At 37.2% G+C, this 26,608-nt stretch overlaps 2 protein-coding genes across 2 annotated transcripts in view; one reads left to right on the plus strand and one right to left on the minus strand.

Annotated features, from left to right (window-relative positions):
• The window catches only part of lifra (LIF receptor subunit alpha a), a 28,409-nt gene extending 27,077 nt beyond the window's left edge, over positions 1-1,332 (minus strand). The window contains exon 1 of the mRNA XM_041787163.1: positions 1,204-1,332. The gene's annotated coding sequence lies outside the window, so the exon portion shown is untranslated. The remainder of the gene's footprint in view (positions 1-1,203) is intronic.
• A 2,045-nt stretch (positions 1,333-3,377) lies between these two features.
• Positions 3,378-17,474, plus strand: cep78 (centrosomal protein 78). Its single transcript, XM_041788641.1, has 16 exons — positions 3,378-3,512; positions 5,877-6,145; positions 6,294-6,469; positions 6,682-6,754; positions 6,851-6,954; positions 7,059-7,233; positions 7,313-7,426; positions 7,678-7,739; positions 7,853-7,955; positions 11,442-11,520; positions 11,708-11,750; positions 11,912-12,055; positions 12,197-12,274; positions 12,734-12,915; positions 14,173-14,335; positions 15,710-17,474. The coding sequence occupies exons 2-16, from the start codon at positions 5,884-5,886 to the stop codon at positions 16,316-16,318; spliced, it is 2,367 nt and encodes a 788-aa protein (XP_041644575.1). The 5' UTR covers positions 3,378-3,512; positions 5,877-5,883; the 3' UTR covers positions 16,319-17,474.
• Positions 17,475-26,608: the final 9,134 nt, after the last annotated feature.

Raw genomic sequence — 26,608 nt, forward strand, 5'->3', positions numbered from 1 at the left:
AATAAAGAACAGACGAATGGGCGCTCCTTTTGGATGACACAAACACTGCATTGGAAAGGACGCATTGCCTGGGAGTCATGTATTGCCAAGCACTGGATTCACTGGAATTACAAAAAACTCTGCACACGTTTCCACCTAACGATAATCAGATAATGCTTCAGCATGCAGAAGATTTGTTGAAACATAAAAGCAGGTTCACCATGAGGAAGAGGGATATATCAAGGTTAATCTCTCTCTGATAAACATCCATGCAAATGCATGCAAATAAATGACATAGCTATTTTTACTCTAACTTGTCCCACCTGTGCAGGTGCAAACTGTCTCTTACTGATGCCTTTCATGTAAACGTTCAAGTAGTGACTTTTAGAAATGTGGATTCATGAAATGTGTGATAATTGACGTGTACTGGTATCTATAGTATTAATCAACTATTGAGAGGGGTGTGTATTTGCACAATATACAGGCTGTGTACAAAGCAAGATGGAAAATATTATTTGATATTTCACCCAATTCTTCTGACAACAAATATTTAATTTCGAGAGTTATGAAACTCTTCTCTGTGGGCCTATTATTCGAAAAATACACATTTGTTATCAGACCGGAAAAAGGGCATAAACCACGTAAATGCATTGGGTGGTAAACAAGAATTGAGATTTTCGTTGCTTCATCTGGTAGCAAAACAACCGTGATGACAAAATACACTACGCACTAACCGTTACGCCTCCCCAGCTATATAAACTTAAAATAACCATGTGTCTCTCTATTCAACACCAAAATATATTCATGTGTAATTTTTTCTCAAAATTATAATTCATCTCCCTCTGAAAAAGTGTAATACCACAAAAATCAAAAACCTCATCATCTCAGGACAGTGTGCATCTTTAGCATTAGCAACCAAGCAGCATGATGGGTACTGTCACAAGTCTTATCAAAACCAGCTGTCAGACTGTGTATACACAATAAAATTCTAGCTGACATATTTCAAAAAGCATTTTATCAAAGGAGGAAATGTACTGTAAAAGGAAAGTTGAATATAAATTTCATTTAAAAACTCTCAACAGCTAGCACTCCTCATCACACACGCAGTCAGCAGGCCACCGATGTTTGGAAAAACACCGCTAGCTTCGACAGCTTCCAACTACGAACTTACATAAAAAAAGGCAATGGGATCACATATAACATAATAAAATTCAAATTTCTCACCTCCAATGTATGTCAGATGTCCTTTTCGCTTCGGTTTAGGTTTTAATATCCAATAAACCAGCTTTCTAAAAAGCCTGCCCCCGTACTCGTAAGTAGACCTTTCCCTATGAGTCCAGAACAGGATGGGATTCCTGGAATAGAGCTAATGGTTTGATTGACACTTGTACGGACCAATGGGCTTCGATTAACTTGCCTTTTTTTTTTCCCACAGGAGAGAGGGCGTTGTCGTGCTGCGCTGAAGTCAAAGAGGGAAAATGAGAGCGTAGGCGTCACTACACCCATCCAAACAACAGCCAAAACTCGGCTGAAGATTGTTCATAGATTCATGGATTTTCTTTAAATGTATTCAATATTCGTCTGATACTAGAAGGATAAAGAGAAAAGCGTTTATTTGAAGAAGAACCCTCCTGTGATGCTTCCATACTGGTAAACAAGTAGGCACCAAAATTTTAGGGTATTACTTCTCCATTACTGTGGGACCCTAATGCACCTTTGAACCTTGAACTGGCATTATGAACCATATCATTCCAGCCAATGCCTTTGATGTAAGATGAACCAATTAATCCAATGAAATATATTTCAATCTATCTGTTAATTTTGGGTAAATTATAAACTAACTATTTTATATGCTTTTTGATAATTCAGATACAACCTTTCCTGTTATATATTTCATGCCATACTGTACAGCACTATTGTAATAATCTTATTTCTTGTATTTTATGCTGTAACGTCTGTCATAAACTTTTCTTGTTTCTATTTTAAAAGCCTATTAAATAAATACAGACAAATGTAAAGAATTCACAATTTATATTTACATTTGTCAGGTGTATATTGTTTACCAAACTTTTGTGCATCCACAGCTGTCACTTTGTCTTGTAATTATTCCTCTACTTGTCATTTCTGTGTCAACTGTAATGTCTGTTACTGCTCTTCATGTCATGAATGGTTTGATTTTAACTTTGAAAAGCAGTTTGAATCACTGTAAGAATAAACACACTGCTTTCATTATTTGTTCTAGTTTCTGTATTTCTTTTATCTTCTTTCTTTATCAGTGTTTGTTTTCTTTTCATCCGTGCTTATTGCTGTTACAACCAAATTTTTCAACAATAAAGTAAAATATTGTTGTCTTTAAAAACATTTCTTGCCATTTTTAACTGAGCTAAGGACCATTCACTTCTGCATTCACTTCGATTTTTTTAAAGCATTTTTTTGATCCCTTAAAATGACCTCTTATGTTATCAGACTTTCACGTACAGGTACTACAGTTTAGGAATATGCTTTACAGCAAAATTTTTAGTCCACATAAAACCATCATCTGGAACAACAGGTGTATATTTTTTTAATGAAATCTTTATTTCATAAAGATGGAATGGATAAGTTATTTTGGGCTGTTGTACATTTGATGGATAAAGATGGCAATATTTGAAGCCATGCTGATGAAATGTTTCACTTCAGGTGATCTCAAAATTAGACTTGTTCAAAGTACGGACAAGATATCTGTCTTTACTTTTTTTTACCAGAGATGAAAGAGGTTAATTTAAAACAATTAAGCTTAATATCTTTATGCAAAGGGAATTCTTAAGAATAAGGTTTAATTTGGATAGAAATGAATGTCTGTTTTTTTTTTCATGTAGATATCAGATCTCAAGACCATCTGTTTTATGTTTGGGACACCGTGAAGAATTATTTGGGACAGAATTCATAAAAAGTTAAGTACAAAACATGTTGAACCTGTTTATGAATATCATATGGTGAAGTTTGGTATCTTTTCAAGGGACGAAAAGGTTGAATGGTTATGAAAAAAACTGTTTTTACTATAGGTAAAGACTGTATCAACAAATATAGATTTTTTAAGTCACTTTAAATTTTGTAATATTTAAAATTAATTGAAAATATTTTCTCAGTCTAAAAGATAGAAAAAGGAGGTGCCTTGCTATGGGATTCTTGGAAATTCTTGACTTATATCAACTGGACCTCTTGCAACTGTACTTTATAAAATTTTATTCTGTTATTTGACTGTAATTTTATAGATATATTTACTTCAGGGGTTTACTCAGTGTTTGTTTTTTTACAACTGGTAAGTAGTTAGTTGATACTCCACATCGATAGGTGGCGGCAGTGAACTCAATGCACCATAAAGATAGAAGTGAGGAAGCAAAGGGGGCAGGGCGTGACTGGCACAACAGCGCCACTTTTGAGCGGTTGTAAATATTGCTAACAATAACATACCGCAGAAGTTGTCAGACACTCATCAATGAACTCCAGAACAACACCGAAACGAAAATAGAGCCGTCGGCTGTACGTTGACGGTAAGTTGCATCACCTTCATTTAGTTCTTTGTGGTTTATTCAGGCATAAGAGTAAGGCTGAAAAACAGCTAGTCTAGAGAGGGTATTAGAGCGAACCACTCTCCTTCACGACCAATGGTTGCTAGGAGCTTAGCTTGCTAACGCCATTGTCGTTGACAGGATAAACAGTGCACTGCACAGTTTAACCTAATTTCTATATATGTTAAAAGCCCAAATACCTGGTTGTCCTCTAATAAAACAGTCGTGGCAGCGCTAAGGCATTACACGTAAATGTGCGACCCAGTAGGTTTGCAATGGAGGACGAAGGAAGATGAAGTCACTTAATGGTAACAGTTAAAGTGTTTGCTGTATAGTGTTTGTAGTCCTCTCTGGTCATCTGTTCCTGAGATCAGCGTTTTACAGTTTAAATTATTTCTCCATATAATAGTAATATTCCCACTTGGGTTATAATTTTTGATAAACAGTGCAAAAATGTAGAACCCCAAAATCATAGCAGCTGGCAGCAGTTGACCCTTGTTCATAAATGTTGCAGCCCTGACTCATTGCTTGAAGTTGAATAGGCTATACCTAACGTGGCCCTTAGTACAAATTTGTTTTAAATAATGGCATTGAATTTACTATGGTATGATGTACTTTGCATATTGATTTGTTAACAGAGGTCTCTTGACACATAAACTAATCGGTCCCCTCATTAACCAAAACATCTTATCAGCCATTCACATGGCAGCAACAATGTATTTACTGTAGACATGTAGACATGATCAAGATGATATGCTGAAACTCAGACCGAGGATCATAATGGAGAAGAAAGATGAATGAAGTGACTGTGATTGTGGAATGGTTTTTGGTAGTGTGAGTATTTCACAAGCTGCTGATCTAGGGGATTTTCACTTACGACCATTACTAGGGTTTGCAATAAATACTTGCACTATTGATGGCAGAGGTCAGAGGAGAATGGCCAGGCTGGTTCGAGCTGATAGAAACGCAACAATAACTTAAATAATCACTTGTTACTGTTGAAGTGTAAAAAAGGGCATCTCTGAATGCACAGCATGTTTAACCCTGAAGCAGATGGACTACAGCAGCGGGAGACCAAACTGGGTGCCACTCCTGTCAGTTAATAACAGGAAACTGAGGCTACAGTTTGTAGGGCTCGTCAAAATTGGACAATAGAAGACTGGAAAAACCTGCCTGCTCTGATTAGTCCCACTGTCTGTATCTGTACTCAGCCTAATGTCCACTATTTTAGTGTGTGTGTGTGCATGTTTGTGTATGAGTGAAACAGTACGTACGTGTGTGATGAGTGGGTGTACATGTAACTGTTGTCTGTGGGGTGGCTGATAGTGGTACAGGGTGGTTGCAGGTGTGTGGATGTGCGGGAATGACTTTAATTGTCTATGTTAAGCAAAAGGTGGGGGTTGGTGGGTGGGTTTGAGGTAATGTTTTTATTTGTCTATGTAAAGCACTTTGAGTTACATGTTATGTATGAAAAGTGCTTTATAAATAAAGTTTGATTGATTGAATATCTGCTACAAGTTTTGAATCATGAAGTCAGAATTTGGCCTGAACACAAACAACATTAACACCTTCCAGAACATCAGTTATGTCCCCTTTAAAGTTGCTTGACTTACCCTTTTTTCCAATTCTGATGCTCCATCTGAACTTAAGCAGATCATCTTGACCATGTCTGCATGCCTAAAGCACTGGTTGCTGCTGTGTGATTAGCTGATTAGATACCTGTATATGAGCAGCTGAATAGGTATACCCATGAAGTGGCCCACGATGGGTGTATATATACACGTTTCAAGTGAATGCTGTTGGTCACATTACATCTTGTACAATTTTTTTGTGCTAAGATCAATTTAAATGTATGTAATTTTTGATCCTTAGAGCTACCTGTTAAATCCATACTCATCTGAAATGTTTCTGTTTTAGTCAGTAGTATGTACATATTATCTACAGTGTGTGAATTTTAACAGTTTCTGTGCTAAAAATAGTAGAAATGTGACCAAATTGTGCATTTGTCCTTAAAATACTAGTTACTAAAGACTTCAGAACTAGGTCAAATGCCTACTTGTTTTTGATAGACAAGCAATTCTCATTTGTATAGTCGTGCATGCAGATCAAACTAAAAACAAAAATAATATATATAATATATCCAGCAGGCAAGAATTTTGTCAAGAATTATAATTGAAAATGGATAGTATAATACAAAAAAATGCCTGTAGAAATAAAGTATTATTGTAAAAAATATGTATGCATTTTATTACTGGAATATATAAGATCTCATAGCCATACTGAGATTAGATTATTTTGACTATGCATGATTTTCTTCGCATGATTCTTAAGTATGTCCATTCCCAGGTCAAAGATGGTTCAAGACAGCGCTCATATTCGGCGGCGGGGGGCCCAGGACTTTATGGCATACTATGACTTTGCCTGTGCCAGACAGGAGTCTGTCCCTCTCCCAGCTGTGAAGATAAAGCTTGACAAAGGGATGTTGGACTTTAACGGCGACAGGGTCAAACTCACAGACTGGCCACCCATTCTCAGCGCTATTTGCATCAATAAACATCTGCACCATATTGCAATTAGCAGCACATATCAATCTAGTCTGGGCTCTGGGGATACAGGTAAGACAGAAAATAGTCCTTGTACATGTAGAAACAGTCAAAAAAGAAGTATTACCAGTTTCTTCCAAGAGTTACAACCTCTCAAATAGAAACAAGTACAAGAACGTCAATGTTAACTTTCACAATGAACAAGTTTTGCACTTTTCAGATAGATGGTATCTAAAGTCTAACTTCAAGAAGAAGATTCCAGCCATCCGCTCCAAGGACATGACATTTAAGTTGTGCAAGGCCCTGAGAGAGTGTCTGAGTATTTCTCCTAACCTCAAGACTCTGCAGCTTAATGGACTTCCGCTGAGAGAGCGGGACCTCATCACCTTGACAAAGGTAAAAACAAAACAAATAATAACCAAACAAGACAACAATTAATAACCAAATGAATGCCGTGATTTTGAGAGAGTAAATATAAATAATGGATATATGAGATATAAATCATGGGTGAACACTGATTTTATCAGCTGTCATGTTAAAAAAAGTTGAGTTAAAACAGAAAAAAAGCTGTTAAGAAAAGAAAATTAGCTTTATATTTTCTGTTCTAGGGTTTGGCAAAAAGTGTTTCCTTGGAAAATGTATCCCTGGCTAACTGTCCCATTAGTGATGAAGGCTTAGAAGGTTTGTTTTTCAACAGTGCTATTTAATCTTTTAGGACACTCCCTTTCTTTTTATGTACGCATGTCTTGAAAATATCCTTTTTGTTTTTTGTTTCAGTCATTTGTCAAAGTGTTAAGTATTCTACGAGCATCAGGATGGTAGATTTTACAGGATGTAATCTCACCTGGAGAGGGGCTGAGCACATGGCAAACATCATCAAGGTATCGGATTTAATTTTTTAAAGACAGACCATATTTAAAAAAAATTAACTGCATTAGAAAATACTTCTATACAATGTTTTATATGAAATTAATATATTTCTTAGCATCAGGGCATGCAGAGGCATGGTACTGCATGGGCAGAGTCTCTGAGGTACCGACAGCCACAGTTTGAAGGAATGAGAGGACTCCGCCGAGTCACCCTTAACTGTAACACTTTGATTGGAGACCGGGGAGCCGCTGCTCTCGCAAACGAACTAGCTGAGGACCTCTGGGTTAAAGGTGAGTGGGTGTTTAAGGGACACTGTAAAGCGTAAATTAGCTCATGCTTTGAGTAACTATTTTGTTCCTTGTTGAACAGCTGTGGATCTGCAGAGGTGTGGTCTGTCCAATGAGGGAGCTGGTCGTTTGTTGGAAGCCTTGAAAACGAATACTACTCTTTGTGTCCTGGATATACGAAGCAACCCTTTAGTGGGTAAGAAGAAACTCAACCAAAACCAAGATAATGCCTCAGGTTTATCACACTACAAAGCAGTATGGTATCTCACATGCAGTATAGATATATATTTTTAGCTGTGTCCACTGTGCATGCTAATCCTAGGCAAATCTTCATGCAGTTGTTATATGACATATTAACTTCAGAAACATCTAACAAAAGAAAACATTCATCTCTTCAAAAACCATGCTTCTTTGCAATTCTTTTTTTTTTTTTGGTTTGTTTTACAGACAAGGTCCTCATTAAAACTCTATTAGAGAAAGTTTTAATGAATGCTGGTCAGACACCAGAGGTGAGTGTCTGCGACTTATATGATCACTTATAGTCCTAGGAAAAAAATACCTAAACCATACATTAACATACTGTATAATTTGTATTTTTTTCTTAATTTATACTGTCGTGTAGTACTGCTGGATCAAGCCTGCAACCACAGAGCCACAGAGAACATCTGGTCCAAGAAGGCGTTCACAGCCAATTGCTGTCAGAAGGAAAACTACAGTAAGGATAGGTATGTGTATAATTCTTTCATATTTTTGCACAGTCTAACATTAAACATAGGCACCTTTTTATTAAATTAACTGTGAAAATGTTTGCACACTGAGTACATTTTTTGTCTTTAATTGCCATGTGTTTAAAAAGTAATATCATTTCATCTTGTGTCAGTCATGCTTACACACCAACTCTGAAACAATAAGTCATCATTTTTCAGTAGTGGCAGTAGCTTCCTTTCTTTCTGTCTCTTTCTTTACATTGAAAATCTCTAAAGAGCATTCTGTGGACTTCAAACATGGCACCAAACAGATTAGGGCCAAAGTTCTATCTACACTGCGTTCCACATTATTATGCAAATGATATTTTTCTCTGAATTTCTTAAATATTAATGCAAATGACAGTCAGAATATTTTTCAAGTCATCAGCCATTAGAGCATAATTCAAATGTTTTTGAACAAACTTCATAATGACAAAAATTATTTTTTTAAAAATAAAAACCTCAAAATGCACTTTTCCACATTATTAAGCACAACAGCTTTTTAAAACATTTTATAGGTTGTAAAGAACTGAAAATGGTCATTTGTAGAAATTGCAGCATCAGGGGGTCATATTTATTGAAATCAAAGCTATTTCAATCAAAAACATCTTAACAGGACAAGTTCCATGTTAACATAGGAGCCCTTCTTTGATATCACCTTCACTATTCTTGCATCCATTGAACTTGTGAGTTTTTGGAGAGTTTCTGCTAGAATTTTTTTTTTTGCAGGATGTCAGAATATCCTCCCAGAGCTGCTGTTTTGATGTGAACTGCCTCCCACCCTCATAGATCTTTAGCTTGAGGATGCTCCAAAGGTTCTCAGTAGGGTTGAAGTCAGGGGAGGATGGGGGCCACACCATGAGTTTCTCTTCTTTTATGCCCATAGCAGCCAATGACACAGAGGTATTCTTTACAGTATGAGATGGAGCATTGTCATGCTTGAAGAAAATTTTGCTAGAAGGCACTATTCTCTTTTTGTACCATGGAAGAAAGTGGTCAGTCAGAAACTCTATATACTTTGCCGAGGTCATTTTCACACCTTCAGGGACACTAAAGGGGCCTATCAGCTCTCTCCTCATGATTCTAGCCCAAACATGACTCCAACCCCTCCTTGTTGACTTCCCGGCCTCATTGGGACATGGTGGCCATCCACCAACCATCCACTACTCCTTCATCTGGACCATCCAGGGTTGCACGGCACTCATCAGTTAACAAGACTGTTTGAAAAGGAGTCTTCATGTATTTCTGGGCCCACTGCAACCGTTTCTGCTTGTGAGCACTGGTGAGGGGTGGCTGAATAGTAGGTTTATACACGACTGCAAGCCTCTGGAGGATCCTACACCTTGAGGTTGGTGGAACTCCAGAGGCACCAGCAGCTTCAAATACTTTTTTGCTGCTTTGTAATGGCATTTTAGCATCTGCTCTCTTAATCTGATGTATTTGTCCGTCAGAAACCTTCCTTATTATGTCTTTATCTGCACAAACCCGTCTATGCTCTGAATCAGCTACAGATTTCTTCACAGTACGATGATCATGCTTAATTTTTCCTGAGATATCTAATGTTTTCATTCCTTGTCCAGGGCATTACACTATTTGACACTTTTCAGCAGCAGAGAGATCCTTTTTCTTTCCCATATTGCTGAAACCTGTGGCCTGCTTAATAATGCATGTGGAAAAGTGCATTTTGAGGATTTTATTAAAAAAAAAAATAGTTATCATTATGAAGTTTGTTGAAAAACATTTGAATTATACTCTAACTGTTGATGACTTGAAAAATATTATGACTGTCATTTGCATTTATATTTAGAAAATCAGAGAAAAATGTCGTTTGCATAATAATGTGGAACGTGGTAAAGCCACATAAAACAACAAAGACTGACCTTAAAAGATGCATTCTTTCTCCAACAAGCTTTGTAGAATTTAGCACAGCACTGCATCACACAACCCTGTGCAAATCACCGTATTATTTGATGGGCTCTGTCAGCAGTGGTTGGTCCAAAGGCTTACTTTTTTCAAAAATTGAAAATTCAACCAAATAATCTCAATTGCTTTATGTCTTGGCAGTGTAAGATCATTTTCTTTAGTTCTGCAAATTTTTGCAGTGAATAAAAAAATAAATGCCACAGGCTGGAGGTGTGCAAGGTTTCTGTGTGTGATGTTTGTAATCAGTTAACAAATTTTCAGAAAAGGTCTCAGTGTGCAAAGAAATTTAGTCTCCATGTTTTAGACAAAAATACCACGATTTGGCGTTTGGGTGTTGTTGAAAGACAGATTCTTAACCCTTAATTTTTTTCTAAAAACAACATACCATGTAGTGCCTTTGAATCTGTTTGAATTAGTGTCCTATAATCTCGCACTCATACTGTCTGTTTTTTGACTTCTCACTTTTGGCTTTTAAGTCATCTTGAGAACTGGTAAGAACTGTATTCATTCAATTCTTCTCATAATTTGTAAGTCCATTCAACTCAACTGAAAGGAAACTTGCAAATGATTTCTGACAGATTGATATAGTTTGATGGCTATATTAGAAAGTTAACTTTAATTCTGAAAACAATTCTAGCTTGATTTAAATAAAATTAAACTTAGTGCAAAATTAAGTAAATTTGTGTCTGGTAGGTTATTTCTTTTGTAACAATGCTTCTTGGCTATAAGTCTTGAATTGTTGGAAAGTCTCTTTATTTCGAGTTTTGCCCATTAAAAATTGGCCAAATCTTTGTGGAAATTCCAAACAATTTTGCTGTTGCTGTTGATTCTTGTTTTGAGTTTTCGTACCCCAAGGTGCTGACAACCAAGTGCCTGATTGGCAACTGGTTACAGCTATGTTCCACCAAATAACATCAAACAAGAGTCAATGGTAGAATAAGCTGTTTGGCATTGGCTGAGAAGATTTGGCTGATTTTTCATTGGTGTAACCCACATACTCAGCTCTGCTGCTCATCCCACAAATGCATGCTCCTTACAAATTTGGCACCATTCAAAAGGAAAAAAACAGGCTTTCCAGTGGTATGAGATTTATTGCCAAGAAGCATTGTTACAGAGAAATAATCTACCATGCACAATTTTCTTACATTTTGTGTTAGGTTTAATTACCTGACACCAAAATTAGTATTTGAAATACTGTTAGATCTAGAACCAAATGGAAAAAAGTGTAATGACTACGGTTATCTCCACAGATCTAAATCAAATACCCCCTGAACAAACAGTATCTTAATATCTTTTTTCCTGTAAGGTATATGTTTAATAGTTTATAGTACTTCAATATATGTCCCTGCGTCCATTATAAGGAATGAAGACATTTATCACTGAAACTGATTCATTCACTAACCTGCTTTCTAGTGCCTTTTCCCGAATGCAGTGTGCCCTCATTCAAAAACAATCATAAATGCTACCTAACACAAATGTATTGTCCTAAAGCTCTCTGCTGGCAAGTTAAATACTTTTTATGTGTTTTTTTCTCTGCTGCAGCCCCTTATAAAGGAACGTCCACTGGAGGGTGGATTTCAGGCGTTCCTCGGCATGCTGCTGCAAGAGCTGGACGCCAGAGGTGAGGAGATACTTTATTAAAAACATATTTTTCCATCTCTAGTTGTAAGGAAGTTTATTTGTTATGTGAAAGACTTGATAAAGACAAATGATTTGATCAAAATATATGTATGTATTTTAGTGTTTGCTGTTAAATTGAATGGATATTTTGGCATTTGTGCTTATTGTTTTGGATCCTTTTGTGACAGAGGTATGCCTCCTGGAGTCAGTGTGATTGATCAAAGCTTTCAGGTGAGTGGGCTTTATTTATGTGTCAAATATGGGTAGGAATAACTTTAAATTATTTTTGTTGTTGCTCAAACTTTTTGGTGTAGAACATAAAATGTGGCTATGACCAAAAAAGTCACACTTGCAAGCAAGGCTTTCATCTCACACAGTTTTGTTGAAATTAGGGTGCAGCTACTGTGAAGGGTACCATGGAGTCAAATTCAGAGGGAGATATAGAAGAAGAAGAGGAAGAAATTGTGGTGGAAGTGGAACAGAAACCATCTCTACCTCAGGACGGGATTTCAGAACGGGAGTTTACACATATGCAGGTTGGTTTCATTTAGCAACTTCTTAAACTTCAACTTGTCAAGTATTAAACATGATCAATATTTTTTTTTTACTTCATCGGGATACTTATAAGCAGTTTCATGCTTTTTATCTGTGTGTGTGCTGCTATGCATGCCCTGCAGATGGAGCTAAAAGAGTGTCGTCTGAGGCTGGCAGAGGAGCGAAGGGCCAGACTAAGAGCAGAGTCAAAGCTCATGGAGGTTAGGAAAGTCTCCAAGAAACTTGCATACCAGTTTTCTGTCTGTTATTAGTTTTTCTTTTCTTCTGCTAAGTTTTTCCACTGTGCTCATCAGTTGGCATTTTCCTGTGAAAGCAAAGGATTTCACTCTGGCTGCAAAGGATTTTGTACTATAGAGGCTTTAGTTTAGAGATTTTCTCTATATTGTATGCTGTGACAAAGAAACTAATTTATTCTAGACTTACATCATTTTAAGTCAGCCTAATTGAAGTGTGTTTGAAAGTTATTATGGTTATTACTCATAATAAAGCATTTCTTTAAGTTTGGCCTGAAATGAAAGGAAGCTCATTTGATTGTTGAAGAGGTGACGTTCTCTGAATGTTAACTGTGTCAAAACTTTTTTAACAGTTCAACCTAATATTTGATTGAGTGCCTTCAAACTAACTACCCTGACACTTTTTCTTTTTCCATTTTCAATCAGTTTGAGATGGAGAACATCCGTCTTCGTGAAAACAATCTCTCCCTGTCAGAGGCGCTTGCAGCAGCAGGCTCCTCATCAGCGCGACCTGCTTTTGGTGCTCTGGAGGACGAGGCTGTGCTTGAGAGTATTGAGAGCTCATTCACCAAGTTCCATGCTTTCCTGGATCTCCTAAAAGATGCTGGGTGGGTTTTGGTAAGACTGGACAGAACAGCATTTGTCTTGTTGCCTTGCTTGTGCCACTTCAGTGCTGGTGATAGGTGGTGAAAAGGGGGTGTTTATTCATGGTAAGACTTTCGGTTTCATTCTATTTGTCTACTCATTCTAGTTTTTCATTCAGTGATTTGGGATGAATTGACGTTCCCTTCTTTTAAACACCTTGAGTGTCAAAATAGTTTCATTCTGACAGGAACCCCACAGATAGTAACTTGAATTTAATCTAACTATTTAATTATCCCCTCTTGACGAATGTCACTTCATTAAATTTAGTTTCTATGCATATATTTAAATGCCACAAGAATTGCATCATGGCATCTGGCAAGGTGTGGAGCACCACTTTCAGATGTATAGGTGAAATCCATTATACTTTACTGCATTATGTATAATCAAATCTTATAAAAACATTAAGGGTGTTGTATGGACTGAGATTAGATGAGATGTGACTGAATACACCGTAGGTTGGCACTGGTGTTTTCCTCAAAATGCTGGGCTGTTTTTTTAAATGGACTTGTAACCGTAAATGTCTGTTTGATTTCGGTTTCATTCTGAGATGCCCTTTTACAACAAAAGTGTTTTTGTTTCGTTCTGCTGCCTTCCAGCTTTTGGAAACCTGGTACCGAGCCCAGTCCAGTTTCACTGTGACAAAACAGCTTTGATTTTGTCATGAGGTCCATACCCCCTTTTTGCTCAAAATATTTATCTTTGATTGTTCACTTTATTTTAAACTCAAAGATGCTGAGTAGTTTTTAACCAAGGTGTGAAGCAAATTCCACTTACAGTGTAAATCTCTTTTTTTTTGTCTTGACATACACCCTGCAGTAAATTCTTCGTTAGTGGCTTTGGGAGTTTATTTAAGAGTTAAATTCACCTTTCACTCTGACTCATTCATTCCTCCTACTAACTATTATTTTATTATTTTACCAAGTGGAAACAATCAAACCAATATGCTTGAAGTCCTTGTCTTCACTCCAGTGCAATTCCAGTACACGTGTTCTGTCTACTGTTTAAAGAGTAGCAGTCAGCACAACAGAAAAATCATGTTTCTAAAGATGCCTTCCCATCCTTTTATCAGTGAAATTATTGTATGCTCTAGTAATGTTATCTCAGTGTAAGCAGAATCTCAGTGACATAGCTCTAGAAAAGAGGAAACTGCTTTATTTAGTACCATATCCTATGATTCATACGTTCAATATACTTTGGGCTTGCCGTTGTTTTTTTTTCAGCCTAGGTCAACTTGCATCAATGGCTGGAATTGAGAAATCAGATTTTCACCCTCCAGGCAGACCTCAACTTTCCTCTACAGTCAGACCAGGTTTAGGCAGTGCAGAATCACCGGACCGAGGGGAGTATTTGGATGTCCGGGCGAAAACCGATGCGCCATTTCTGGTAAGGGACAACAGAGAATTTTAAGGGAAATGTATGTGATTTGTGTGATGTGATCACAGTATCAGAAAATGAACCCAGATTTAAAGACATTACGTTTGCATATGGCATGTTGTACCATGAAAGCAAAATCACTTTTGAACAGCATTAAGTAGAAATTAAAAACTTTATACAGTGCATTCAGAAAGTATTCAGACCCCCTTCACTTTTTTTTTTTCAATTTTGCTATGTTGCAGCCTGATCTTACATTGAAAAAAATAATTGTTATTCTCAAAAATCTACACTCAGTAACCAATCATGAAAAGGGGAAAACAGATTTAGACATTTTAACAGATTTATAAAAAATGAAAAAAAAACTTGGATAAGACATTGAAATTTAGCTCATGTTTTTCCAATTTCTCTCAGTCATGATGAGATGTTTCTACACCTTGATTGGAGTTCACCTGAGGTAAAATAAATTGATCAGACATGATTTGGGAAGCACATGCCTAAAAAGAGATATAGAAGCAGAAAATGGTCGCCACAATATTTGTTGAAGCTATCATGATAACTGTGGTGTATTATTAAGAAAACAGAACAAAGACTTCTCAATATAATGGAGAGAGTTAACTGTAAAATGGGGTGCAGTCCAGGTCTTTAAAGACTTTGGTAGAGCTCAGCCCCCAGACCCTGAGGAGGGACCCTGTCAGTAAGTGTTTGGGTAAAACTGATTTGGTTTAGTCATTGATCTTTTGTCTTCGTTTGATAAGACAGATGGACAGAAAAAGGAAATTTTGGGAGAAAGAATGGAAGACATGCAACAAATAGCTAACCTGACAGGCCAGATGTGTGTCTTTTTTTGAAAAGAAAACAGCTCAGGGCTGTTCTTTGTTCTTCTTTTAACGAAGAAATTTCGTCAAGTTCTGATAAATCTGACGTTATAGCAGCATCCAGGCTAATCTCTTCCACCATAATTGCACTGGCCTCCTGTTGATGCTTGCTTACGTCACGACTCTGCCACGTCCAAAAGTACTGCCCCTCGACGCTGATTGGTCCTGTCACTTTCTAACCAGCTCCAAACTATTCAGACGGGAGCTTTGCAAGATGGATTTGCCAGCTTTTGGTCTGTTCACAGACAATCCAGAACTGCAGCAAACACTGCATTAAAAATGCTTTTCACTGATTGGTCATGTGGATTGAAAACTTGTTTCTGCGACAACATTCCAGTTAGTTTGGATGTTACACTGTATTTGTTAAGCTGAGCCTTGCATCTCTGTGTTTCAACCAAACGGTGGCACAACTTACATAACTTACTTATAGCTGGTGCCACATGCTACTTGTTCCTATTATAGTTTGTTTCTACATTTCTCTCATTGACCTCTTAATTTCTGTCTTTAGGAAGGCAGCATCCTGCTCACTCACACTGGTAAATCTGCTGGCACCATCACTCCCAGATCTCCATCTCCTGTCAGGGAGTCCTTGCCTGTTGACAGGCGGATAGATCTGACCTTCAATCAGGCTCAAGGATCGGCAGGTGGCCCTGGTGTAGGTGAAGAGAAGGAACCAGAAAAGTATTCAAAGCCTGGTACCCAGCATGACTCTGGCTCTGAGCGTAGTTCCTGTTCCCAAAAATCACCAGACAAGGCTTCTATTAGTAAAACTTTTCAGACTCTAACAAACCAACCAAAGAACAACAGCAACTCTCATAAAAGCAACGCTTCCAATGGATACAGCCTCCACAAGAGCTATGCGAACAGCCATGCCTCCCATAGCAACGGGCCTCATGGTGGATCGTCGGGAAGATCAAGTGTTAGTGACATTATAAGTGACAGGGCAGGGTCTGTGGGATCAGTGGGGTCAGGGAGCAGGGGGCAGGGAAAGCTAACAACGGTCAGTCAGTCAGGGTCAGAGGGGTCAGATGGGAAAGCCTATCTTGGGAGGGAGACTCTGGAACAGATCAGGTCTCTGGTCAGTCTGGGAGGGCAGTCAGACAATGATTCCTTCTGACCAGAGAAATTATTAACTGCTCCTTCTCTGTGCCTTGTCCTTCAGGTGAATGTAGTTATTTCTTTAGATTGATGGTCACTTCAGGAATGTCTGTGATGTAGATTTTATACATATATTTTTTAAGTATATCTTTCAAGCTTTAGGAGAAGTTAAACGAGGATTCAGGCTTGTTTATTGTGTTGGTTCACTTAAGGGGAAAACATGAGAAGTCAATCTGACATGTTGCTTTACAGCCAAAGTAAAGGCAGGTTTAAAGGTACTATACAAGTAAAATCTAAACTAACACATTCATAAATGCCAAACATTGCTAAGATCCTTAATTTATACCTTTTTCTGTAAAGCATTTATTTTTTTATTTAGTGTGAGATTACACATTTATGGCTCCAGTCTAATGCCACATCAGTCAAGTCCCATTTAAAATACATCGATCAGTTTCTTAAATGCAGTTCTGTTATGTGGCAAAATAAATCAAACCTCAGAGACAGACCAAATCCTAGAGCAGTTTTAAGTACTTCCTTCCTTCCTTTCAAGGTCCTTTTCTATTGGCTCTTTTAACTTTTTCAATCAAATGCTGAATTTAGTTCCATCATTTATTACTTTTTTATTTTTAAAAAGGCTTTGATGATATTGAATGTTCACTTTGTTGGGCTTAAAAGGGCATTCTGCACTGCTCTAAAGTGTTTGTCAATAAACCTGGTTGCATTTTACATTTCTGAGAATCAGAGTTTCATCGTTGAAATAGTGTGAAAATATTAAGAATGCATTAACACCAGCGTTTCCTTATAGTCAAATATATATCCTGTTTATGCCAGTGACACATAAAAAACTAACAGCTCAACTAACATAAAAGTTTCATTCATAAAATCAGAGGGATGAAACATACTGTAAAGCCAAAGAGACTCAAGACTGAAATTTTGTATTTAAGTGATATTGGTAAGGTACCTCTAAAAATGTAATACAATGTAAATTTTTTATTCTGTAATTAAATTCAGAAAGTGAAACTTCCATATCTTCTAAATTCATTACAAAGTGAAATATTTCAAGCCTTTTTTACTTTTAATCTTTATGATAATGGCTTCAAGATCATAAAAAATCAGAACTCCCGTAACTCAGAATATAAGAACATTACATAAGACTAGTCAAAAAAGGAGTTATAACAGAAATCTTGACCTAGAAAAGCTTAGTTTTGTACTGAATCAATACTTTGTTTTTGGCTCCTTTGGCATGAATTACTGCATCAGTGAAGAATGGCATGGAGGCGATCAGCCTGCTGTTCTGCAAAGGACTGTGAAAAATTTGGCATTGCTCAGTGGTCCAAAGTCCTGTTTTTCAGATAAAGTCAAGTTTGCAGTTGATTTGGAAATCAAGGTCACAGAATTTGGAGGAAGACCAGAGAGGCACAGAATCCAGGGTGCTTGAAGTCAACTGTTGAGTTTCAAAAGTCAGTGATTGGGACGCCAGCCCAGCAGTGCCACAGGCTGACTGCCTCAATGCCACGTCACATTGATACAGTAATTCACACAAAAAGAGCCCAAGACCAAGTAATGAGCTCATTAATCAGCATGCTTTCAGAAGGTTAATATTTTTATTATGGAAATATTTGATTGATTGGTCTCATGTAATCTTCTACTACTTTCAGGGACTGGGAGTTTTGATTTCAATGAGGGACTGGGAGTTTTGATTTCAATGAGCTGTAAGATTTAATTTAAACCACAGAGGCTTGAGATATTTTAATTTATGTGTAATTTATCTAGTATAAATAAAAGCCACAGTTTGTGTGATCCTATGTTTTTTACATGAAGCTGCATTTACTGTCAAAGCTTTATGTGTTGTTAGAAAATGAGTTCCTGCTGTTATTTTTCTGCTCCTCTTCACCATGGGCTGGAATTTTTCCAGAAAATATCTTGGTCCTGTGTCTAGCACCTCATCTAGAGGAGATGCCTCTTTGTGGAGAATGTAAGCTCCCCGAAAAGGACCAAAATGTGTTTACTACACTTTGCTGTTTACAGTCTCTTTTGGTGCTGTATCCTGAGAAACCCTAAAATGTGACCAAAGCACGACTTTGTGGGTTAGAGTGGAACAAAGTGTTCTTTTGGCGTGTGTTTCCCATTAAAAGTGAGCACAAACACCAGCTAAAGCCAAAGTTCATAATGTTACTTTCCTATGTGGTACTTTTTACTTCATACACCTGATCAGGGTGTGATGAAAGGGATTTTTTTGCAGCATTAACAATTAACATCCCTTATGCTTTTGAAAACATTTAAAGTGAGAGTATGCTGGTTTTGAAAGAAAATATATCCTCTTGTCTTTTTAAAAATAATAGAGATCATATAAACAGATCTATTACTGATACATTCACTGCTTTTAGGACTGGATTTCAGTTACATAACAGTTCTTACAACCCTGGTTTTTGCTCTTTGAGTCATTTTCAGGCATTTGCATAGTAAAAACAAAGGCATGAATACAATTAGATCAGACAACTCCAGTTTGAAAATGGTTATTGCAGATTTGTTTTACATGTAGAATTTGAGGAGTGATAAGATAATACTTCAAACACCACTTCAGAGCCTAAAAGTGGATGCCAGAGTGCTGGTGGGTTGAAAGCAAAAGTATTGTGCAAGGTCAAGGCCGAGCATAGGAACAGACTGGGAATATTGCAGCTTAAATAGACCACTAATCAGGAGGATGTTTATCAGGTGACTGGATAATGTTAAGTATCAAGTAGGAAATCAGCATAGCGAAGTTTTCTGTCTTAACTCTTTAGCAGATGTTGCCAAATTTACAAAAATACAACTTTAAGTAACAATACAGCTGGGAAAGGAAGATACCTTTTCTTTAAATGAACAAAATACACTTTTTTCCCCAAAGATGTTGCGGATTAAAGGAATGGAGCCAGAAGGAAATGCAGAGGGAGCTGAAGACATTCATTACAAGCTTGAAATCCCAGGGTGTGGCTCTCTATGTTTTCCTAGCATGCAATTTGTGGAGCAGGTTGTTAAGTAAGTGTTGGAGTGAAGCTCCTTCTTTCAAAAACGCTTGACCTCTGTGTGAAGGATGACTGAGTGTGTCGCTTTATGAGGTCAGTAAACTAAAGGTCAGTCCATTTTTCAAAGGATGATTTGACTCTCTAACCTTAATGTTGGATTGATTACCATGCCTCTTCCCAACAGGAACAGCTTTGCCTTTATAAAGGGTGTTTTCTGTACCTACAAGAAAATAATATGGAGGAGTATCACCCAAATCAGTCTATAAAGCAAACAGCGACGCTGAAACTACTCTGATCAATGATGTTTATATGAACAACATGTCAGCTCACCGACCTTACTGCGTATCTGTTCAAATTGACCATGGTATCTTAGTTAATTACCATTAGTTAATAACCATTTGGTGACATAATACGTGAGTAAAATGGTTATGCAGATGACACACAACTGTGCATCACTGCTTAACTGCATGATACTACAGCCAAAAATGTATCTATTATCATTACTCTATCAATAAATCAATGGTTAAACAAACTTTTTTTGAAGTAATATCAATCCCTAAAAAAACACAAATACTTTTAATAATTGGTGACAAAACTCGGGTAGGAATTCCTGGCACTATTTGAATCAGATATTTATTTTGAGCCCTTTATGAATAAGAAGAAGCTTTTTTGACTAAAAAAAAAAAAACCTCTTTAATTTCAATGTGAAACAAGATTTCTACGAAGTTATGTCAAATAAAAATAAGTAAGGTAAAATAAGTGACTGCATGAATATTTACCTCTTTCAAGTCAGTATTTAGCAGATGTACCTTTGGCTGCAATCACAGTTCTGAGTCTGCGTGGATAGGTCTCAATCAGTCTTGCACATCTGGACACTGAAATTTTACTCCATCATTCTTTGCAAAACTGCTCAAGTTCTATCAGGTTGTACAGGGATCAGGCATGAACTGCCCTTTTCAAGTCCAGCCACAAGTTTTGTATTGGATCGAGGTCTAGTCTTTGATTCCGCCACTCCAGAACATTCACCTTGTTGTCTTGAAACTGTTTCTCTGTAGCTTTCACTGTATGCTTTGGGTCATTGTCTTTCTAGAAAATAAATCTTCCCTATGGCTGTAGTTCTCCTGCAGACTGAATAAGATTGCCCTCCAGGATTTTCCTATATTTTGCTGCATTTATTTAACCCTCAACCTTTACAAGCCAGGGCAGACTGTTGAGAAGCATCCCCATGATATGATGCTGCCACCACTGTGCCTCACTCTGGGGATGTGTGTTTGTGGTGATGTGCATTATTCGGTGTCTTTTGTCTGATGGCCAAAAAGCACCATTTTGGTCTGATCAGACCAAAGAACTTTCTTCCACTTGACCATGGAGTCTCCCACATGTCTTTTGGTGAACTCTAGTTGAGATTTATTCTGAGTTTTCTTGAACAGTGGTTTTCTTTCTCTTTGCCCCTCTCACATAAAAGCTTTGGCTGATGAAGAACCTGGATACAACAGTTATTGTATCCAGAGTCTCTTCCATCTCAGCTGATGAAGTTTGTAACTCCCTCAGAGTAGTCATAGGTGTCTTGGTGGCCTCTCTCATTAGCCTCCTTCTTGTACATTCACTCAGTTTGTGAGGACGACCTCATCTAGACAGATTTACAGGGGTGCCATATTCCTTCCATTTTTTGATGATGGATTTTTTTTTCAATAATCTTTTCTCCGAGTTTCTTGGAGTATTGTTTTGTCTTCATTGAGTAACAGTAGCCAAGAATACTGATTAACCAGTGACTTAACCTTCCAGACACAGATGTCTGCAATAACGTGACACACATCACTGCACTCAGGTGATCCCCATATAAAATCACTAAAGAAATAAAACATCCAAAGGGGTGAGTACTTTTTAAAGATATTGTAAATACTTCCGCACTTCTTCCTGAAACTTCCAATGTCCTATGGAGTTGAAATACACTTAATGCTTTCATAGTGTAGAATGAGTATTTGCAGCATGCTCTTAATCACCATGTCCAACATCTCCCCTGCAGCAGGAGTAACAGGCATATAAAACGACTAAAGAAATAACCCAAGTGTTCTTTGATTGTTTTGTTGGCTTTTTTGGTCATAAAAGAGTCATCAGTCAGTCAGTTTCATAAGCAGCTAACTCCTAACAGGAGCTTTATTTGATAACTGCTTCCACTGAAAGTTTAAAGTTGCTGAAGTTGCAGAGTAAGGGCTTTATCATTCTCATGTTATAAAACAATGAGCTGTCATGCAACACTGAGTTGATAGCAGAGCTGATCATATGTACTATTAGCTGTATTAATGTGTGTGTTCACTATCAATGTCCTGAGGTTACTTCGATAAGAGTATTATCAAAGCTCTTCCGCTTCTTTAGGTGCCATAGAAAAGTCTACTACACCGGCTTTTTGTTATCTTCACAGGGGAACTTTTCCAGACTCCACTTTGCACTTTCACTCCCCGTGTTAGAACAAAGTATGGGGTGAGAGAACTGTGTAGAAATGCCCCCTGTTTTATGATGTCTACCATTAACTGTAGCTGTACCGCATATATGAAGACCACTACAGCAGTACCTGCAAAGAACAATGTGATTAAGCTGACGCTACCAAATCATCAAATGAAAATTACACACCTCTATTATAAATGGAAAACAGCTAAGAAAAATCACCCAAGGTCATTATCAACACAAATAAAAATTTCATTTATTGGCTGAACATTCAGTGTTTGGTTGGTAAAATTGACAGTGCAAATGTCTATGTTGGTCTGAACTAAGTATAGTTAAACTAAACCTTTGAAAGTGTTAAGATATTTTGTATCATGACAGAGGTGCAGTTACTCTTGTAAATCTGTGGTAAGGTGGGCCTGCGCTGTGAAACCAAAGCAGAGAATCAACCTCATAGCAAGGCGATGCATACCGATGAATAGTATACATGATGCACCCTTCAGGAACTCCTTATGTCAAAGACGGGAACTCTAACTCGGTGGATAACTTCACTCATGGTGCAATGTGTGAAGCAACAAGAATCTAACAGAAACATGAGCAGAAGAACCCCATCAAGGATCACTGTACAACAGACAACATCCAAACACAAACAAACACATAAAAAAAACCCAGCTAAAGGCGTCATGGTAACTCCACTCACACAACCCCCCAGATTCACAAACGCAAAGAGCAGAGCTTAGATGAATTGACTCTACAGAGCTGAACTAACACTAGTGGATCAACACTGCCAATAACTCCCAACACTTGAGACCATTTCACTCAGAATGAAGACACATTTACAGTTTGGAAGTAAAAATCAACTCAGAATTGTAAACCCTGCGATATCAAAATTCCAGTTTTTTGCTGTTTTGGGATGTGATGTGGAATCATTCTCTCACTATGTGCTACTGTGTAGTCAACAAGGTGGAAAGAGTTCAAGAGTATTGTTCTCAAGTAAAAGTACAGTTACTCTGGTTAAAACTTTCTTTAGTAAAAGTTGTGATTTAAAAATTGTGTTCAAATAGTACAAGCACCTGACCTTGCAAAGCAGATGGATACGCCCATTTCCTTGTTTTTCACTGGCAAATCCATCTTGTTAAGCACCCATCTGAACTGTTTGGGCCCAGTTAGAAAGTGACAGGATCAATCAGCGACGAGGGGCAGTACTTTTGGGTGAAGCAGAGTTGTGACGTAAACAAGCAGCAGCAAGAGCTGGTGCAGTTATGGAGGAAGAGATTAGCGTGGATGCTGCAAAAGTGCCAGTTTTATCAAAACTTGATGACAGTTCTTTGTTAAAAGAAGAACAAAGAACAGCAGTGAGTTGTTCTCTTTTCAAAAATGACAAGACGAGTACTTCCATGTCTATAGTCGCCATGTTTCCCGTTATTCCTCAGTAGCTTCGCTCGTGCAGCCCAATAACTGCTACGTCATGTGTTTTGTTGCTCTTATTAGCCCATAGAGATGTGATAGAACGTTCATCCAATCACACTCCGAGTGTTTTTCAAAGCCTCTGCCTTTTCTCAAATGTTTCCTATTGAAGCTTTCCCAGATGGATGTGTGAAACACAGATGGATGTGTGAAACACATCCATCTGCCGTGTCAGGTTAACAAGCACCCAAAACATGACTTAATTACAGTAATCTGAGTAAATGTAATTAGTAATTTTTCACCCCTGGTCATAATTATTGTAAAATTGACTGTTTCTCCAGTTTTTGTTTTGTGAATTAGTTTAAATGACAGTAGAACAATCTTGAAGTCAGAGAAAGGTCAACCTTTTTGATGAATCAACATCGGGTAATGTCCTTTCTGGTGTTTTTGTTGACAGCTTAGTAACTTAATAACTTCAGTAACAGCTTTATAACCTGATAGACTTCTCCATGATCTTGGATCACTACCTTAATATCAGGATATACACTGGTGAAGATAAAGGTACTCTTCGCTGTCTTGCATGGCCAATCAGGGCTCTAGTTTCATCATTGCATAACACTGGCTGTAGGACATCCTGTGGTTGACCTGGCTCAGAGAAAACATCAGGAGAGCAAACTAGTATGAACTTTCAGCAAAAGTAAATAATGAAAAAAGACCACTAATGACGTATGCCTTTCTTTGAGTAATCAGTCAATGTTCTGAGTAAAAAAAAGAGGCCAAATCCCAGAAAAACTACCACTCAGAAGGGAGATTAGTAAAGCCACAAAGTACAAAATGGCACAAGAAATACATTTTTAATGTCAGTCATTGTACTGTTCATTTTATTTTTGTAACAATGGATTGTCACTGAGGTCTGACTGTCTCAGAAATCACAGAATACACTGACATTTTCCCAATTTAAACACACTATAACAGAATAAAATTATATAAAGGAAAAAAAAAATAATGACAGAGCAAGAAAACAGATTTAGAATTTTTTCTTGTATTTCATCATTAACAACTCTTTAAGCTGATTATGTGCTACTGAGACAGATAATAAGGTGGTGTACTGATGAGGACAAAATTATTGCCCCCCTATAAAAATTTCAGTTTTTCCAAAGTGCTGTTAAACAAAGAAAATAATTTCAAACAATTTTTCCAAACATCCTAGTTTTATTTTGGATGCGTACATTATTTTAAAACTGAGGGTTATCTTCCAATTTACACACAGTATATAAACTTGAGTAAGAGTTTGAGCTGTCACTGAGAAAACATCATGACATAAACAAAAGAAATCAATTTAGACCCGAAAAGAATTGTTAATGTCTGTAAAGCAGAAGAAGGATATACAAAGTTTTCACAGCGTTTCCAAGTGTCAAGAGCTGGAGTGAGAGATATCAAGAAATTCAAAGACTCTGGAAAGAAAACTAGTGAGAGATGTATCTAAAGACCCCAGAACAACTGCCAAGACATGTGATGTGAAGGACTTAGCTAAGACAGGGATTGGAGTCTCAAAAGAAAATAACCACTAGAGCCCTGCACAAGAATGGACCAAGAAAAACTCCACCTCTGCAGAAGAGATACCTTCAAGCTAGACTGAAGTATGCCGAGGACAATCTGGAGAAAGATCATGCATACTAGAATCATGTCCTGTGGTCAGATAAGACCAAACTAGAGCTCTTGGACCATAGAGATGTTGCTTATGAATGGAGAAAGAAGACAGGCTATAACTCGAAGAACTGAATTGAACTTTTTTGAATTGAAATAGTTCAACAGAATATTGTTTTTAACAAAAAAATGAAACTGGCCTTGACAGAAATGATGGTACCCTTGATATTTTGTTGCACAACCTTCTCACTGCAATCAAGCAATTTCTGTAACTCTCAATAAGACTTCTGCACCTGTCCACTGTTATTTTGGCCCTCTCTTCATGAGCAAACTGCTCCAGCTGTCTCAGGTTTGAAGGGTGCCTTCTCCAGACAGCATGTTTCAGCTCCTCCCACAGATGTATAGTAGGGTTTAGATCAAGGCTCATAGGAGACCAATTCAGAAAAGTACAATGTTTTGTTCTTAGCCATTCTTGGCTTGTGTTTTTGGAGGTGGTCTCACAGCCTTTACCTTTAACATCCTTGTCTATAATTTTCTTTCTAATCTCCTGGGACAACTGTCTCCTTAGCTTTCTGTGCTCCATGTTCAGTGTGGTACACACCATGATAACAAACAGCACAGTGACTAGTTTTCACCCTTTAAATAGGCCGACTGACTGATTACAAGTTTGAAGACACCTGTGATGCTAATCACATGACACACCTTAGTTCAACATGTCACTATGGTCACATTATTTTCAATCTTTTCTAGGGGTACCATCAATTTTTCCAAGGCCAGTTTCAGTAGTTTTTAATGAATGAACCACAATTCGAAAGCAATGTCTGGTTTTCACTGGTTGAGTTTCAGTCATTTTAAAAATCTATTACTATTTGTCGGTAATTCCAGTTACCATTCTGTTTTCTTCTTTCTTTAACAGAGGGTACCAACATTGCTGTCCAGGTGTTTAACTGTGCATTCTGCAATGTTATTTTTAATTAAAAAACATTAATATTTTTGAAACACACATGCTACAGATTTCAAGGTTTGCAACCCAAAAATATTTAGAGAAAAAAATGGAACAACCAAAAATACCTGTTCACTAAGTAAAATAATTTTTTACTGCTCTGTAGTAGTGTTAGCAGCCAACATGTTTACTGCTTTTCAGATCAGAATTAAGAGAAGAAATGTAAAAATGTATTAATGAACTAAATTAAGAGCAAAAGTAGCGAGTAAAAAGAATGTTCATAAAAATGTAGTGAAGTTAAAGTAAGATGTTTCCTGAAAAAATAATATTCAACTAAAGAACAGATACACAAAAAAATGTACTAAAGCACTTTTGTACTGTCTACCAATGTCATAGTAATGTAACATATTTTTATTCAATTTTTATTAAAATTTTCAGAAAATTTAAGCTTTGCTTGTGCACATTTCATGTTTTCATATCACATCTGTCAAAATTGTCTTTTAAATATATGCAGACACAATTTACATACTTGATTTTGTGCCAACTAGATGCCAGCAAAGCACGTACACCAGAGGGATATCTAGTACCTCCATACAATTATCAGTGCACTATTAACAGACGGGGTAATAAAATTATCAATAATGCTGTTGTGCCAAAGTACAGAGGGAAATAACAGCTGATATCAGAGCCAGCTGTTAATAAATGACTGTATTTTTGTAATCGCTTACATAAACTTTGAGTTTTTATCAATGAACAAATAAGAGCCATTAGCAAACGCTGATTAAATATTAAAAAGGTGCTGAAGCTAATTACTTTACACACATCTTCCTAACATCTAACAAACAATGAAGACAACACAGTAAAG

Source organism: Cheilinus undulatus, linkage group 5 (assembly GCF_018320785.1).
Source record: "Cheilinus undulatus linkage group 5, ASM1832078v1, whole genome shotgun sequence".
In the NCBI taxonomy this organism is placed as follows: Eukaryota; Metazoa; Chordata; class Actinopteri; order Labriformes; family Labridae; genus Cheilinus; species Cheilinus undulatus.

Excerpts from the sequence above, each read along its gene's own strand:
- cep78 (XM_041788641.1), top strand. The coding sequence starts at position 5,884 with ATGGTTCAAGACAGCGCTCATATTCGGCGGCGGGGGGCCCAGGACTTT. Across the intron at positions 7,234-7,312 it reads TGAGGACCTCTGGGTTAAAG|CTGTGGATCTGCAGAGGTGT; the intron begins GTGAGTGGGTGT and ends CTTGTTGAACAG. Across the intron at positions 12,916-14,172 it reads GATCTCCTAAAAGATGCTGG|CCTAGGTCAACTTGCATCAA; the intron begins GTGGGTTTTGGT and ends TTTTTTTTTCAG.